This window comes from Halichoerus grypus, chromosome 13, assembly GCF_964656455.1.
Source record: "Halichoerus grypus chromosome 13, mHalGry1.hap1.1, whole genome shotgun sequence".
Taxonomy (NCBI): Eukaryota; Metazoa; Chordata; class Mammalia; order Carnivora; family Phocidae; genus Halichoerus; species Halichoerus grypus.
In genome coordinates this window covers 61,820,967-61,835,951 of record NC_135724.1, presented here as the reverse complement: position 1 = coordinate 61,835,951, position 14,985 = coordinate 61,820,967, and the positions used below count along the sequence as shown (strand labels likewise).

The following is a 14,985-nucleotide window of genomic DNA, read 5'->3' as shown; positions in this document are numbered from 1 at the left end:
GGCTTAAATAATCCTCATGCCAAAACCTGACAAGGACATTACAAGGAAAGAAAATTACAGAACAACAATGCAAGAACACAGAAGTGAAAGTCTTAAAATAGCAAATCCAATCCAGCAATACTTTAGAAAGGATAATATATCACAATCAAGTGGAGTTTATTCAAAGAATGAAAAGTTGGCTTAATATTTCAAAATCAATCAATGTAATTAGCCCAATTAAATAGTAAAGGAGAAAAAAGTATCCTCAATAGATACAGAAAATGCATTTGACAAAATAATACAGTTTATATGGACAGAAATGGACAAGCTCACTCTAAAATTTTAACTTTCGGGAAAGCAAAGGACCAAGAAAAGTTGGGATCATTTGGAAGAAGTATAAAGTTGAAAAAGTTTTGTGAAAAAAGTTGGTGTCATGAGGGTTTGCTCCTAGTAAGGCAAATTAGATTGGTAGCAGAAGACTGCAAACTTCCCCAAACAGACCTGGTTTCTAATGCTATGTGTAAAAATTGAAATTTCACCATTGCCTGGACATCTTTGAGCCTCACAGGGCCTCCAACGCCTAACTGTGGATTACCCTGCTTTTGCCAATATGCCCACTGCCCAACAGGAAAGGTTCCCACTCCAGGTAGTTTCCCTATCACCTGGCTCAGTGTTCCATCCTCACCCTCCTAGCCCATGAATTATTCACACAATCCAATCACATTCTCTGGTGGAAAACAGGGAATACCTCACTCTCTTACTACTACAAACCTTCTTCCCATTGCTCGTACTGGTTCGCTCTGCTCCTCAGTGCAACCCACATGGGGTGTTTGTGTGGTGTGGTGTGCAGTGTCCTTCCGTGCGCTGGGATCATATGTGACTAATAAACTTCTGTCAGTCATCAGGCCAGTGTCAGGTGTCATGCATTTAGCTATCTTGTATTACGTAGGGTGGAGAATCCCACCCTCACCAATGGGATAAATAGGAGGTGATCTGAACAGTGTTTGCTACAAAAATTATGAATTGGAGAAGTCACAGAATTCAAAGAAACACCTCTGCCTTCTATTTTCCAGAAAAAAATATCCCTTCTCTAATTTTTGCAAAATAATTCAACAATTACAAAACAGGTAGGTTCTCTATATGGTACAATTTATGACTATTATGTTGCCCTAATTTACTTTTTTTTTTTAGGAATCTGTTTCCAGTGTAGAATGTTGATGTATATGTTGGTTATCTATACCCTCAAGTTCAGGAAATTTATTCTGTAAAGGACTAGAGAGTATTTTAGGCTTCACAGGCTTGTTATGGACTGTGTTGTGTTCTCTCCAAATAACATATGTAGAAGGCTGCTATGGTCTTCATCATATGTGTATGATATCAGATTTGTGTCCCTACCAAAATTCATGTTGAAATCCTGACCTCAAAAGTAATGGTACTAGGAAGTGGGGGGGGGGGGGGCTCTGAGAGGTGATTAGGTCATGAAGGTAAAGCCCTCATGAATAGGATTAGTACCCTTATAAAAGAGACCCCAGAGAGATGCCTCACCTTCCCCACCATGTGAGGGCCCAACAAAAAGATGGCCATCTATGAACTTGGAAGTAGGCTCTCACCAAACACTGAATCTGCTAACACTTTGATCTTAGACTTTTCAGCCTCCAGAACTGAGAAATAAATTTGTTTATGAGCCACCCAGCCTACAGAATATCTGTTGCAGCAACCTGAACAAATTAAAACAAATCCCTGAACCTCAATGTGACTAAAGACAGGGCCTTTAAAGAGGTGATTATAGTCAAATGAGGTCATAAAGATGGGACCATAATCTGAAATGACTGGTGTCTTTATAAGAAGAGGAAGAGACACCAAGGATGAGTGCACAGAGGAAAGGTCATGTAAGAACACAGCAAGAAGCCAAGGAGAGGAGACTCAGAAGAAACTAAACCTGCCAGCACCCTGATCTTGGACATCAGCCTCCCAAACTGTGAGACAATAAATTTCGGTTGTTTATACAAACAAATAGATGTGACTGTGTTCCAATAAAATTTTATTTGTAACAACAGGTGCAGGCTGGATTTGTCCCATGCACCACAGTTTGCTGTCCCTTGATCTACAGTATTTAAAGCTCTGTATATATAAAGTGAGACATCAGATTTGAAGTGTGAGCCTCCTTATATAGAACATCATTTATAGATTCAAGACACATTACTCCTACACCCTTTCTAGAAATTCAGCATGATAGATAAAAAGATTTAACTCTCATGTGCGACTTTGTGGTTTTAAAGACGTTATTTTTAAGGTTCCCCTCAGTGTATTTCCTTTAACTTATAGTAAGAGGTCATATTACATTAAAACATTTCACACATTTTCCACCTTTTTAGTTTTATGATGAGCATATTAGTATTCTAGCACTCATGGCATGCTAGAAGTGAAATATTTTCCACAGTTATATTTATAGGAGTTCTCTCTTTTATTAATTTATTCATGTTGAGGAATGCCTGTGTTTATGCTGAAATATTTCCCACATTAGATCCATTTGTTGGATTTCTTTCCAGTCAGAATTTCTTTGTGATTGGCACATAATAAAGGTTTCTTTCTCTTATGAATCCTTTGATGTTGAGCAAGGTATGCATTTACAGTGAAGGCCTTTCCACATTCCTCACACTGATAGGGTTTTTCTCCAGTATGCATCCTCTGGTGTTGAGTCAGATATGCACTCTGACCAAAGGTTTTCCCACACTCGTTACACTTGTAGGGTTTCTCTTCAGTATGAATTCTCTGATGTTGATTAAGGTGTGTACTTCTGCTGAAAGATTTGTCACATTTTTTGCATTTGTAAGGTTTCTCTCCAGTATGAATTCTCTGGTGTTGAGTAAGATGTGTGTTCCATCGGAAAGCTTTCCCACATTCATTACATTCAAAGGGTTTTTCTCCAGTATGGATCCTCTTATGTTGAATAAGGGATGACCTATGACTATAGGCTTTGCCACATTCGTTACATTCATAGGGTTTCTCTCCAGTATGTGTTCTCAGATGTAAAGTAAGCTGAATGCTCTGGGTAAAGGCTTTCCCACATTCTTTACATTCAAAGGGTTTTTCTCCAGTATGAATCCTCTTGTGTTGCATTAGGGATGAGCTATGACTATAGGTTTTACCGCATTCGGTACATTCATAAGGTTTTTCTCCAGAATGAGTTCTTAGATGCAGAGTAAGCTGAATGCTCTGAATAAAGGCTTTGCCACACTGATTACATTCATAGGGTTTCTCCCCAGTATGAGTTTTCTGATGCAGAGTTAGATGTGAACTTTGGCTAAAGGCCTTCCCACACTGATTACATTCATAAGGTTTCTCGCCTGTATGAATCCTCTGATGTTGTGTGAGGCACGTGCTTTGGCTGAAGGCCTTCCCACATTCACTGCACTCATAGCGTTTTTCTCCAGTATGAGTTCTCTGATGTAGAATAAGGGATGAGTCCCAGCTGAACGACTTCCCACATACAGTACACTCAAATGGTCGCTCCCCGGTGTGACATCTTTCATGTTGTATAAGGTGTGTCCCCCTGCTAAAAGATTTGCCACAATTTCTGCATTTGAAGGGCTTTTCTCTAGCACCAAATTTCTGATATCTAATAAGGTATGGGTTAACTCCAGTATGAGTACTCTGGTGTTGAGTGAGATCCAAACCACAGCCAAAGTATTTCCCACATTGGTCACATTTGTATGGCTTTTCACTTGTGTAGATTCTCTGATGATTACTTTGATCTAGGTTATGTGAAAAGCTCCTGCTGTAACAGTCATCTTTACACATTGTTTTCCCTGAAGGACTTGTGCTTTGAGTAACAAAGTTTGATTGCTGTTTAAACTCAAATCCATTATCTTCATGAATGTTCTCCTGAGTCAGGATTTTCTTATGGGTAAATGCCATCTGCCCTGGATGGCTCTCGAAACAGCTAAGATATTCTGGGACTTCTCTGGTGGAGTAACAGATTCCATTCCTTTTACCTTTGTTGATTATCATACCCTGGGAAAATTCTTCAGAAATTACTTGCTTCAGATTTGACTTTGCAATTCTAGATCTTGTCTCTTGGTCTGAAAGAAATAGAAAATGGAGGATATTTGACCATTTAGAGAGACAAATAGTGTGAGCTAGCTGAAGCTACATATAATATGTTCCTATTACTTTTATTCTTTGACTCCCCAAACAGAGGTACGGTGCTTTGACTGATTTCAAATGTCCTGGAAGCCTAGAGCCACTGTGCACAGGGGCAAGGAAGAAAGGGACACACCAGTGGTTATAGGGGTGCTGCTAAGTGACACAAATGAGGACTGCCTTTCTGGAATGACTGAAGGGTAAAAACGGGGACTGAGAATGGACAAGGGGGCAGTAATGAGGGGAATCACTGGAATAAAGACCCGCAGAAGAAAAGCAGATCAGGGTATAACCCAATGTCACTGTGTGCCTGGGGCACTGTGAAATACCACCACTAATCTCTCAGCCTCCAACCTCTTCTCCCTATTTGCCCATTTTGTAAGCTGCCACAGTTAACTTCCCTGAAACACCAATTCACCAGGTCTGTAAGGATGGTCCCACACCACCCATTTTCCTGCTGCTATCAGAGGCAATGCATGGTCACTGTTGACTTGAGTAGGGGGGTCAGAGTTAGCAAGTGGGCAAGGACTTATGCAGAATCCAATACAATTGAGGGGGTGTGAGAAGACAAGAAACAGGAGTTGAGTGAGGTGGAGAGTGATTACGGAAAGTCCTGCTGAGGCTGAATGCAGCCGGAAGCAGAAATCCATGCTGTGGATGCTGGCAGGGAGTGGACGTGGTTACTGGACCACTCCTAATAGACTTACCTAACATTCAAGGTAGATTCAGAGGGAAGGAATGGTGATCAAACAGATGACAGGAAAGAGAGGGAGGTGAAAGTGGCATCCTTGCCCACTGAGGGGCTTCTCTAGAGAGGGCAGAATGCCTGGCAGCACAGGGGGAGGGGCACACCAGAGAGGAGGGAAGAAGAAAGCCAGCACAGTATTGGGGGGGGGTTGGGGAGGGGCCCAGGTGGGCAGTACATTCCCTGCAGGAGCAGGACTCAGGCAGGAGAGGAACAGGAGTTTCTGTGCAGGGATTATTCTCGAGGCAGTCCTGATTTCCCCTGGGATTTCTCCTATGGCCTGTGCTTCTAGAAACTACTAGCTTCCTAGACAGCCTTGTGCATGAGCTCCCAGGCCTCCTTCCCATCTCTTCACCTGGAGAGGGGTACCTAGGGATGTCCCTCCATGCCATCCATGCCGATCCACCTTGCTCCAGCCGGGAGATCACATCAGGCTTGAAATCCTGGCACCCTGCTCAGAAAAGACAAGAGGTGCAAATGTTGGGACAATGACAAGCGTGTGCCCAGGGCCTTGCCCCTATTTCCCTGTCTCCAGGACCTTTGCAGCATGAATGATGGGTGACCCCGGGGTGGGGGTGGGGGCAGCCTCAGCCTCCTGCTCCCTACCACGCAGAGGACAAGCAGTGGAAACACCCTGAGTCTGTGTCCTCTGAACATCAAAATATGGCCCCATGGGTCAGAGACCTCAGGGCCTTGGGACTCACAGTTTGGATAGAGAAGAGAAAGCAGACTCCTCATTCACCAACTCATATTGGCAGGGTAGGTACACACAGGCCTTCAAGGACTGTTAGTGGACTGTGCCTCTCAGAGTCTAAAACCCCTTCCCAGTCTCTGTTGCATCTTTTAAAATCATGCATATTTTCATTATAATCTATTATATCTGTGTTTATTTAATATAAAAATAATCACTTGCCAAGTTAAATTACTTAACATCTCCCCTCTTCCCATCAGCTAAGCAGAACCTGAGCAGATGGCACCTGTGTCCCCTGCCCCTCCCAGGGTGCTGCCATGGTGGGCCCAGGGCGACTCTTACCCAGGGAGGCCAGGCTCCTGTAGTTCTCCAGCATGACCTCTCGGTACAGTGCCCTCTGAGCAGTGCCCAGGTGCTCCCACTCTTCCTGGGTGAACTCTACAGCCACGTCCTGGAATGTCACTGGGTCCTGAGACATTACCAGAGGCAGCGTTAGGCAGTGGGAATGCCATGCACAGCACATCACAGAGGGCAGCATCCCGGCAGGCAGGGGAAGGTATATACAAAGAAACTGGCTTATATTGTGCTGAACACAAGACATTAGTGCATCTGGTTCAAGCAAGAACAAGACACCAACACTGAATCTGCTACTCTGATATTCTCCTGGAAGTTCTAGTCTGTGCAGTAAGAAATTCCAGAAGAGTAATGACAGCTACAGACAGTTACGAGACTCCCTGGGGTGATGTCAAGGGCAAAGAAGCAAATTGTCATTGAATCCAGAATCCAAGGAATATGCATTTATTCAGGGTAACAGACTGAATTGTGCTCCTTCCCCACCCGTCATATGTTGAAGCCCCAACCCACAATGTGACTATATTTGTAGATATGGCCTTTAAAGAGACAGTTCAGGTTAAATGAGGCATAAGGGTGGGGCCCTAATCTGACGGGTCCTTGTAAGAAGAGGAAGAGACACCGGGAGTGCATGCACATAGAGGAAAAGCCATGTGAGGACACAGAGAGAACGTGGCCCTCTACAAGCCAGGAGGAGACCTTTCATCTGATGGCACCTTGATCTTGGACCTCCCACCTCTAGAACTGTGAGAAAATGAATTTCTGTTGTTTCAGCCATGCAGTTGGTGGTATTTTGTTAAGGCAGCCCTGGCAGATGAACAGAGATCAAACATGTGCATGTGAACAGTCTATTGTTTAGGGGTGTATGTGGCAAGACCATAAAGAAGAGCAAGAAGAAGATTCCTACAAATTCCAGGGTAGAGACTGTATTTGAAGGAGGAGGGAGAGGGATGTTGTTTTTAGGATGAAGAGACGGATAAAAAGGAAGTATATCTATTAAGTTATATGGAACAGGACAAAAGAGTTACCGGAAGCAAGGCTGGTCAGGGCAGCGCAAACAACAGGGAACTAGGTGCTGTGATGTGCAGACCGATGCTGAGGGACAGCTTCTTTGTGGCTCTGCATCTCAACTGTGTGTGTCTTCCTTATTCTTCCACCCGCACGCAGCACACTCTCCTGGCCCTTCCTGCTCAGACCCCTGGGTCCTCCCCATCTTTCTCCTCCTTAAATGACTGGGGTTCACAGTCCTCTGCACCAATCCCCCCCCTTGAGGTCTCCCTAGGCTCATCCTCTCCTAGGACCTCAGGACCACTTTTTGTCCCAAACTCCTAATATGAGCTTTCAGGTCTGAATACATGAGTTGTCAGAACAGAGTGAGAGGAGAAGAAGAAGTCAAGGGCGAAGTTGGGCAGAACAGTGTCATTTCCATCACTGAGGACATGCCCTCCCCGACAGAGGTGGAGACCCCATGGGCAGAAATTCCCCAGGTAACAGTGGGTTCGTCACCACAGCTGGAGACCCCGTGGGCAGTGGGGACTCTCTTCTCCATGAGACAGAGATTCTACAAGTGGTGGTGCCCACCTTGCCATGAATGGAGCCGCCTCACCAAAGAAGATCCACTGATGTCGCCCATGGCCCAGGGCAGCAGAGACCAGGGGGCCAGACCTGTGAAGGCTGAGTCACATCATTGTTTGGGCATCCTCACCAAAGCCGTGAGAGGACAAAGCCTGAGAGATCCGACCAGGGTAGCAGCTACTTCAGAGCCCCAGTCACCGAAGCAGACACCCATGCAATCCCAAAATTCAAGACGGCAAAAGGACTAAAGCAGCCTGTTCACCAGCTGAGAACATGTCCCCCCAGTCTAGTCAGACAATGGCTAAGTAAACACCACATTCTCCTTCATCTGGTTTAGTTAATCCAACAAGTACAAGCTGAAATGTAATCCCAGTAATGAGAAATGAATTCAACTAAATACCGAAGCCTTTAAATTTTTGCAGATAATCAACTTGAGAATTTTTAAAAGATAGTTTTAATTTATAATAAAATTTTACAACCTGATTTTTCGAGAAGTAAAAAGCTGCAAGTGCCTATTAATAGTTCTAAATGATTTTAATTAATAAGAATGAGTCAGGAAAGAATGAGTACGCAACATTATGTGTTACAAAAAACCACCTGTTCTTCAAACAAAATCCTGACCCATGTGGGCAGCAGGCTTTGAAAGTTAATAAATCCATCTAAAGATTTAAATGTAGACACAGACACTTGGTTTGGCTGTAAACTGATTCTTTGCTTCTGGTTAAATATGTAAGACACATATGATAAGAAACTGTCTTATGTTCATGATAATTCCTTTCAGAAGTTCAGTATCTAAAATAGAAAGGCACTTTTAAAAGGTAGTGGTCACTTCCTTAACCATGTACTTGAAGAATAAAGTCTTCAGGAAAGATCACAGAGGGAGATGGACATTGTATATTTGTGTGTTGATTTTTCATTAAGAAAAAAATAGAATGAAAGAACAGAAACTTTCAGTAATTGTGTAATATAATGAAAAATATTTTGTTGAACATATATTTTTCTAAATATTTGACTATAGGCTTATCTAGAGAATATTCATAATGGCTACCAGAAATAAAACCTACTAAATGTGAAAAAGAAGATTTAAATGGAAACAAACCAAGATTTTCTTTTTGTTATTGTTTGCTTCTTATTTTTAATAAAAGAAGCCAAATGAGGGAAACTTGCCCAATTAGGTATAGGTCCAAAACTATGATTATTAAAACAACATTATATTCATGAAACCAGGCAGCCTAGATGGCCTGGAAATAGGTGCCAATTTAGACACAAACATGGCCTTTTTAGGCAGCAAGGGGAGATGGATCATTCAAAACTGGTACTGGACAACTGGCTAATCACCTGGAAAAAATAAAAAGAAGATACCCACCTTACAACTTTTTTTTTTTTTTTTGAGAGAGAGAGAGAGGGTGTGCAAGTGGGGGTGAGGGAAGGGCAGAGGGAGAGAGAGAAAGAGAATCTTAAGCTGACCATGCTGAGCCTGGAGCCTGACATGGGGCTCGATCTCACAACCCTGAGATCATAACCTGAGCTGAAATCAAGAGTTGGACGCTTAACTGACTAAGCCACCCAGGCACCCCCTTCACACCATTCTTAAGGACAAAATATATTAGTTTTTAAAGCTATGATAGTCACAATAGTTATAAGGATTGAAAATCTTGTGGAAGGCTGACACCAAGGCCAGGATCCATTCTAAAACCAGAGGCACACCTGAAAACAAAGAAATCCAGATTTTCTGTACAACCTAAACAAGTTTGAATTTTCCCAACTAACTGGGAAAAGGAATTTGCAATATTATTTTCAAAGGATTGATAATCTTCTATGTAAAAAGTTCTTATAAATCAATAAGAATAAAACAAATAAGAGAAAATGGACATAAGACATGAGTGATTCACAGAAGAAATTCAAATGGTTAATAAATACATGAAAAGATGTATGTGCCTAAATGGCTCAGGCAGTTAAGTGGCCAATTCTTGATTTCAGCTCAGGTCATGATCTCAGGGTCCTGGAATTGAGCCCCATGCTGAATGGGGAGTCTGCTTGAGGATTCCCTTTCTCTCCCTTTGCCCCGCCCCTGCTTGTACACTCTCTCTCTAAAATAAATAATCTTATTTATTATTTATTTATTTAAAATATTTCCCTTATTTTTTTTGTCAGAGAGAGAGAACAAGCAGGGCGAGCGGCAGGCAGAGGGAGAAGCAGGCTCCCAGGACCTGGGATCATGACCCGAGCTGAAGGCAGATGCTTAACTGACTGAGCCACCCAGGCGTCCCTAAAATAAATAATCTTTAAAAAAAGAAAAAATATATATGAAAAGATATTCAACCACACTAATGAAAATTTGAGATGGAAATTAAAGGAGTAACTTTTTTCCTTTACTGTTAAATTGGCAAAGATTAAAAACTTTGCTAGACTTCAGTTTCCAGTAATTGATTATCTTCCAGCTGAGAACAAATAAAAATCCTGGATAAATAGTCTTTTAGGAAAAAACTATAAAACTTTACTGAGACATAAGAAGACTGGTTACTAAAATGGCATACATTCTTTGCAAATTTATGATAAAATTAACCAAAACACAAAATGAAATTTTTTACTTTGCTAAAAAAAAGACACAAAAATTCATCTGGGAGGAAAATCAGGCCAAAAGAATTTTACAAAGCTAAAATTATTAAATTACCTTTGCTTCAGTTCAAAAACTGCTTTCATTTAAAAACAAGTAACTGGCTGAACAGATAACCCCCAAACCTGGTTCTTGTATATTTACTAAGTTAATCTCATAAAGGTGATATTACAAATATCTGGAGAGCAAATTATTCAATAGATACTGCTGAAGTCACTTGTTGCATGTAACAAATTGGATAGCCCAGATGAACTGAACAAATTTCTAGAAACACCCAAACTACTAAAACTGATTCAAGAAAAAATTTAAAAATCTGAATAACAAGTAAGGAAACTGAATCAGTAATGAAAAATCTCCCAACAAAGAAAGCCCAGGATTAGATGGCCTCACTGGTAAATTCTACCAAACACTTGAAGAAGAATTAACACTAGTTCTTCCAAAAATTGAATAGAAGGCAACACTTCCTAACTCAATCTATGATGCTAGATTTACCCTGATACTGAACCAGACAAAGAAACTATAAGTAAAGTATAGATCAACATCCCTTATGAATAAAGATATAAAAACCCTCAATAAGCACTAGAAAATCGAATTCAGCAGCATATTACAAGGGCTATACAACATGACTAAGTGGGATTAATCCCAGGAATGTAAGGGTGGCTCAACATACAAAAAATCCAATCCACATAACACACCACATTGATGGAATGAAGGAAGAAAATTACATGAGATCTTAATTGATTCAGAGAAAGGATGTGACAAAATCTATCACCCTTTCATGATGAAAACACAACTAGGAATAGAAGGGAACTTCCTCAACATGGTAAAGGCCATATGTAAAAAAAACCAACAGCTAACATCATACTTAATGCTAAAAGTCTGAAAGCTTTATCCTCCAAGATGAGGAATAAGACAAGAATGCCACTCTTGCCATTTCTATTCAACATACTACTACAAGTTCTAGAGAAAGCAATTAGGCAAGAAAAAGAAATAAAATGTATCCAAATTGGAAAGGAAGAAGTAAAACCATTTGCAGGTGACATGATCTGATATGTAGAAACCCCTAATGCTTCCATAAAAAAACCCACCAAAGTTTTAGGATATAAAATTAACACTGAAAAATTGGTTATATTTCAGATGCAGAAAAAGCATGTGACAAAAATCAACATCTGTTCATGATACAAATTCTCAACAAATTGGTATAGAGGGAACATCATACTTAATGGTGAAAAGCTGGGAGCCTTTCCTCCAAGATCAGGAACAAGAGAAGGATGCCCATTTTTGCCATTTTACTCAACACAGTACTGGAAGTCCTATCCAGAACTGGGTAAGAAAAAGAAATAAAAGGCATCCAAATTGGAAAGGAAGGAATAAAACTGTCGCTATTGGCAAATGGCATGATATTATACACAGAAAACCCTAAGGATGCTATCAAAAAAACTGTTAGAATTAATAAACAAATTCAGTAAAGATGCATGATCAACACAAAAAAATCTCTTGTGTTTCTATACACTAATAATGAACTACCAGAAAGAGAAATTAAGAAAACAATCCCATGTACAATTACATCAAAAAGAATAAAACATCTAGGAATACATTTAACCAAGGAGGTGAAAATGTGTATACTGAAAACTACAAGACATTAAGGAAAGAAATTAAAGAAGACACAAATAAAAGGAAAGATATTTTGTGTTCACAGACTGGAAGAATTAATATTGTTAAAATGTCCATATTACCCAAATCAATATACAGATTCAATGCAATCCCTATCAAAATTACAATATGAAGGGGGGAAAGATGGCTGAGGAGTAGGGGACCCTATTTCAACTGGTCCCCGGAATTGAGCTGGGTATCTACCAGACCACTCTGAGCACCCACAAAACCAGCCTGAGATGTAAGAAGATCTGGATCTCTACAAACAGAATATCGCAAGTGGTTGGTTTCGAGGTATGAAGCGGGGAGCCGTGATTCCCCAGGCAGATATTGGACGATGAATGGCAGCGGGAGGGTGCCTGGCCGTGGGGATCCTACACCGCCGGTGAGTGACAGCCTCGCGCGCTGCGGACGGGGCACAGACTCGCAGACCGGTAGCGGCGAGGAAAGGACTTTAGGGCAGCCCCCGGGGTGGAAACCGGGAGCAGCGGGGTCGCGCCTGCGAACTGCAGGCCCTGGGACGGAAACCCAGGGCAGCGGGGTCGCACATGTGGGACCTGGGAGCAGCTGGCGGTTTTAGAAGCACAAAGGGCAGAGATGTGCCCCAACATGGAGGCAGGACTGGGAGCTCTGCGGAGGGGCGCACAACCCAGGATGCTGCAGTTTATAGCAGCATGGACAGAAACGGAGACAGTGCGGCCTGGAGAGCTCACTGAAGAACAGACTGCGGTCTCTCTGCTCTGAGGCAGAGGGCTGGAAACGGTCTCTTCTGCTCTGACTCGCGGAAGAGACGCGGAAAGCAGCCAGGGAAAGCCGTCAGAGAACAAAAGCCCCAAAAACTGATTCCCGCTGAGCCCATCCCCCGCCACAGGGGCGCAGGGCAACTCCACCCGAAGAGGGTTGCCTGAGTAACAGCGCAGCAGGCCCCTCCCGCAGAAGACAGGCTGGGAAAACAAGAGGCCAGCAACCCTAAGGTCCCTAGAAAACAGGTGCATCTTGCTTGGGTTCTGGTTGGACTCTATACATTCCTTCAAACACCCATCAACAGAATGACTAGGAGGAGGAGCCCCCAAAATAGAAAAGACTCAGAGATTATGACTTATGCTGCAGATTTACAAATGGATGCAGATATAACCAAGATGTCAGAGATGGAATTCAGGCTAGCAATTGTGAAGACAATGGCTAGAATGGAGAAATCAATTAATGGCAACATAGAGTCTCTAAGGGAAGAAATGAAAGCTGAATTGGCAGAACTTAAAAATGCTATCAGTGAGATCCAATCCAATCTAGATAATCTAACAGCTAGGGTAACTGAGGCAGAAGAGCAAATAAGCGACCTGGAAGACAATATAATAGATAAAAAGGGAAAAGAGGAGGCCAGGGAAAAACAACTCAGAATCCGTGAAAATAGAATCAGACAAATAAGTGACACCATGAAGCATTCCAATGTCAGAATAATTGGAATCCCGGAGGGAGTGGAGAGAGAGAGAGGACTAGAAGATGTATTTGAGCAAATCGTAGCTGAGAACTTCCCTAAACTGGGGAATGAAACAAACATTCGAGTCCTAGAGGCAGAGAGGACCCCTCCCAAGATCAAGGAAAACAGGACAACACCCCCGCATGTAATAGTAAAACTTGCAAATCTTAGAACCAAGGAAACCATCTTAAGGGCAGTTAGGGGGAAGAGATTCCTTACGTACAGGGGGAGGAACATCAGAATAATGTCAGACCTATCCACAGAGACCTGGCAAGCCAGAAAGGCCTGGCAAGACATATTCAGGGTACTAAATGAGAAGAACATGCAGCCAAGAATACTTTATCCGGCAAGGCTTTCATTTAGAATGGACAGAGAGATGCAGAGCTTCCACGACCGGCAGAAGTTGAAAGAATATGTGACCACTAAGCCGGCCCTGGAAGAAATATTAAAGGGGGTTCTATAAAAGGAGAAAGACCCCAAGAATGATCTACAACAGAAATTTACAGAGACAATCTATAAAAACAACATCTTCACAGGCAACATGATGACAATTAATTCATATCTTTCAATAATCACTCTCAACGTGAATGGCCTAAACGCGCCCATAAAATGGCACAGGGTTGCAGATTGGATAAAAAGACAGGACCCATCCATATGCTGTCTACAAGAGACTCATTTTGAACCTAAAGATACACCTAGACTGAAAGTGAAGGGATGGAGATCCATCTTCCATGCCAGCAGACCTCAAAAGAAAGCTGGGGTAGCAATTCTTATATCAGACATATTAGATTTTAAATTAAAGTCTGTAATAAGAGACACAGAAGGACACTATATCATTCTTAAAGGGTCTATCCAACAAGAAGATCTAACAATTGTAAATATCTATGCCCCCAAAATGGGAGCAGCCATCTATATAAGCCAATTGTTAACCAAAATAAAGAGTCATATTGATAACAATACGTTAATTGTAGGAGACCTCAATACTCCACTCTCAGCAATGGACAGATCATCTAAGCAGAAAATCAGCAAGGAAACAAGAGCTTTGAATGATACATTGGACCAGATGGACCTCATAGATATTTACAGAACATTCCACCCTAAAACAACAGAATACTCATTCTTCTCGAGTGCACATGGAACTTTCTCCAGAATAGACCACATACTGGGTCACAAATCAGGTCTCAACCGATACCAAAAGATTGAGATTATTCCCTGCATATTCTCAGACCACAATGCTCTAAAACTGGAACTCAATCACAAGAAAAAATTTGGCAGAAATTCAAACACTTGGAAGCGAAAGACCACTCTGCTCAAGAATGTTTGGGTCAACCAGGAAATCAAAGAAGAACTTAAACAATTCATGGAAATCAATGAGAACGAAAACACATCGGTCCAAAATCGATGGGATACTGCAAAGGTGGTCCTAAGTGGGAAATACATACCCATCCAAGCCTCACTCAAAAAATAGAAAAATCACGAATTCACCAACTAACTCTACACCTTAAAGAACTAGAGAAAAAGCAACAAACGATGCCTAAGCCACACATTAGAAGAGAAATAATTAAAATTAGAGCAGAAATCAATGAATTAGAAACCAGAAACATAGTAGATCACATCAACGAAACTAGAAGTTGGTTCTTTGAAAGAATTAATAAGATCAATAAACCACTGGCCAGACTTATCCAAAAGAAAAGAGAAAGGACCCAAATTAATAAAATTATGAATGAAGGGGAGAGATCACAACTAACACCAAG

General features: G+C 41.7%; 1 protein-coding gene across 9 annotated transcripts in view; it reads right to left on the bottom strand.

The window, feature by feature from the left end:
- The window catches only part of LOC118543337 (zinc finger protein 74-like), a 46,927-nt gene that overhangs the window by 17,105 nt on the left and 14,837 nt on the right, over positions 1-14,985 (bottom strand). For 3 of the 9 annotated variants that reach the window (XM_036104277.2, XM_036104278.2, XM_036104279.2), the window contains 3 exons: positions 5,901-6,027; positions 5,223-5,318; positions 140-4,061 (listed from right to left, as the gene is read on the bottom strand). In XM_036104277.2, coding sequence (XP_035960170.2) covers positions 2,500-4,061; positions 5,223-5,318; positions 5,901-6,027 — 1,785 coding nt within the window. In that variant the 3' untranslated portion in view covers positions 140-2,499. Of the gene's footprint in view, positions 1-139; positions 4,062-4,152; positions 4,640-5,222; positions 5,319-5,900; positions 6,028-14,985 lie in introns of those variants that run through there. The other 6 variants (XM_078060607.1, XM_078060605.1, XM_078060608.1 and 3 more) reach the window with 4 other exon arrangements.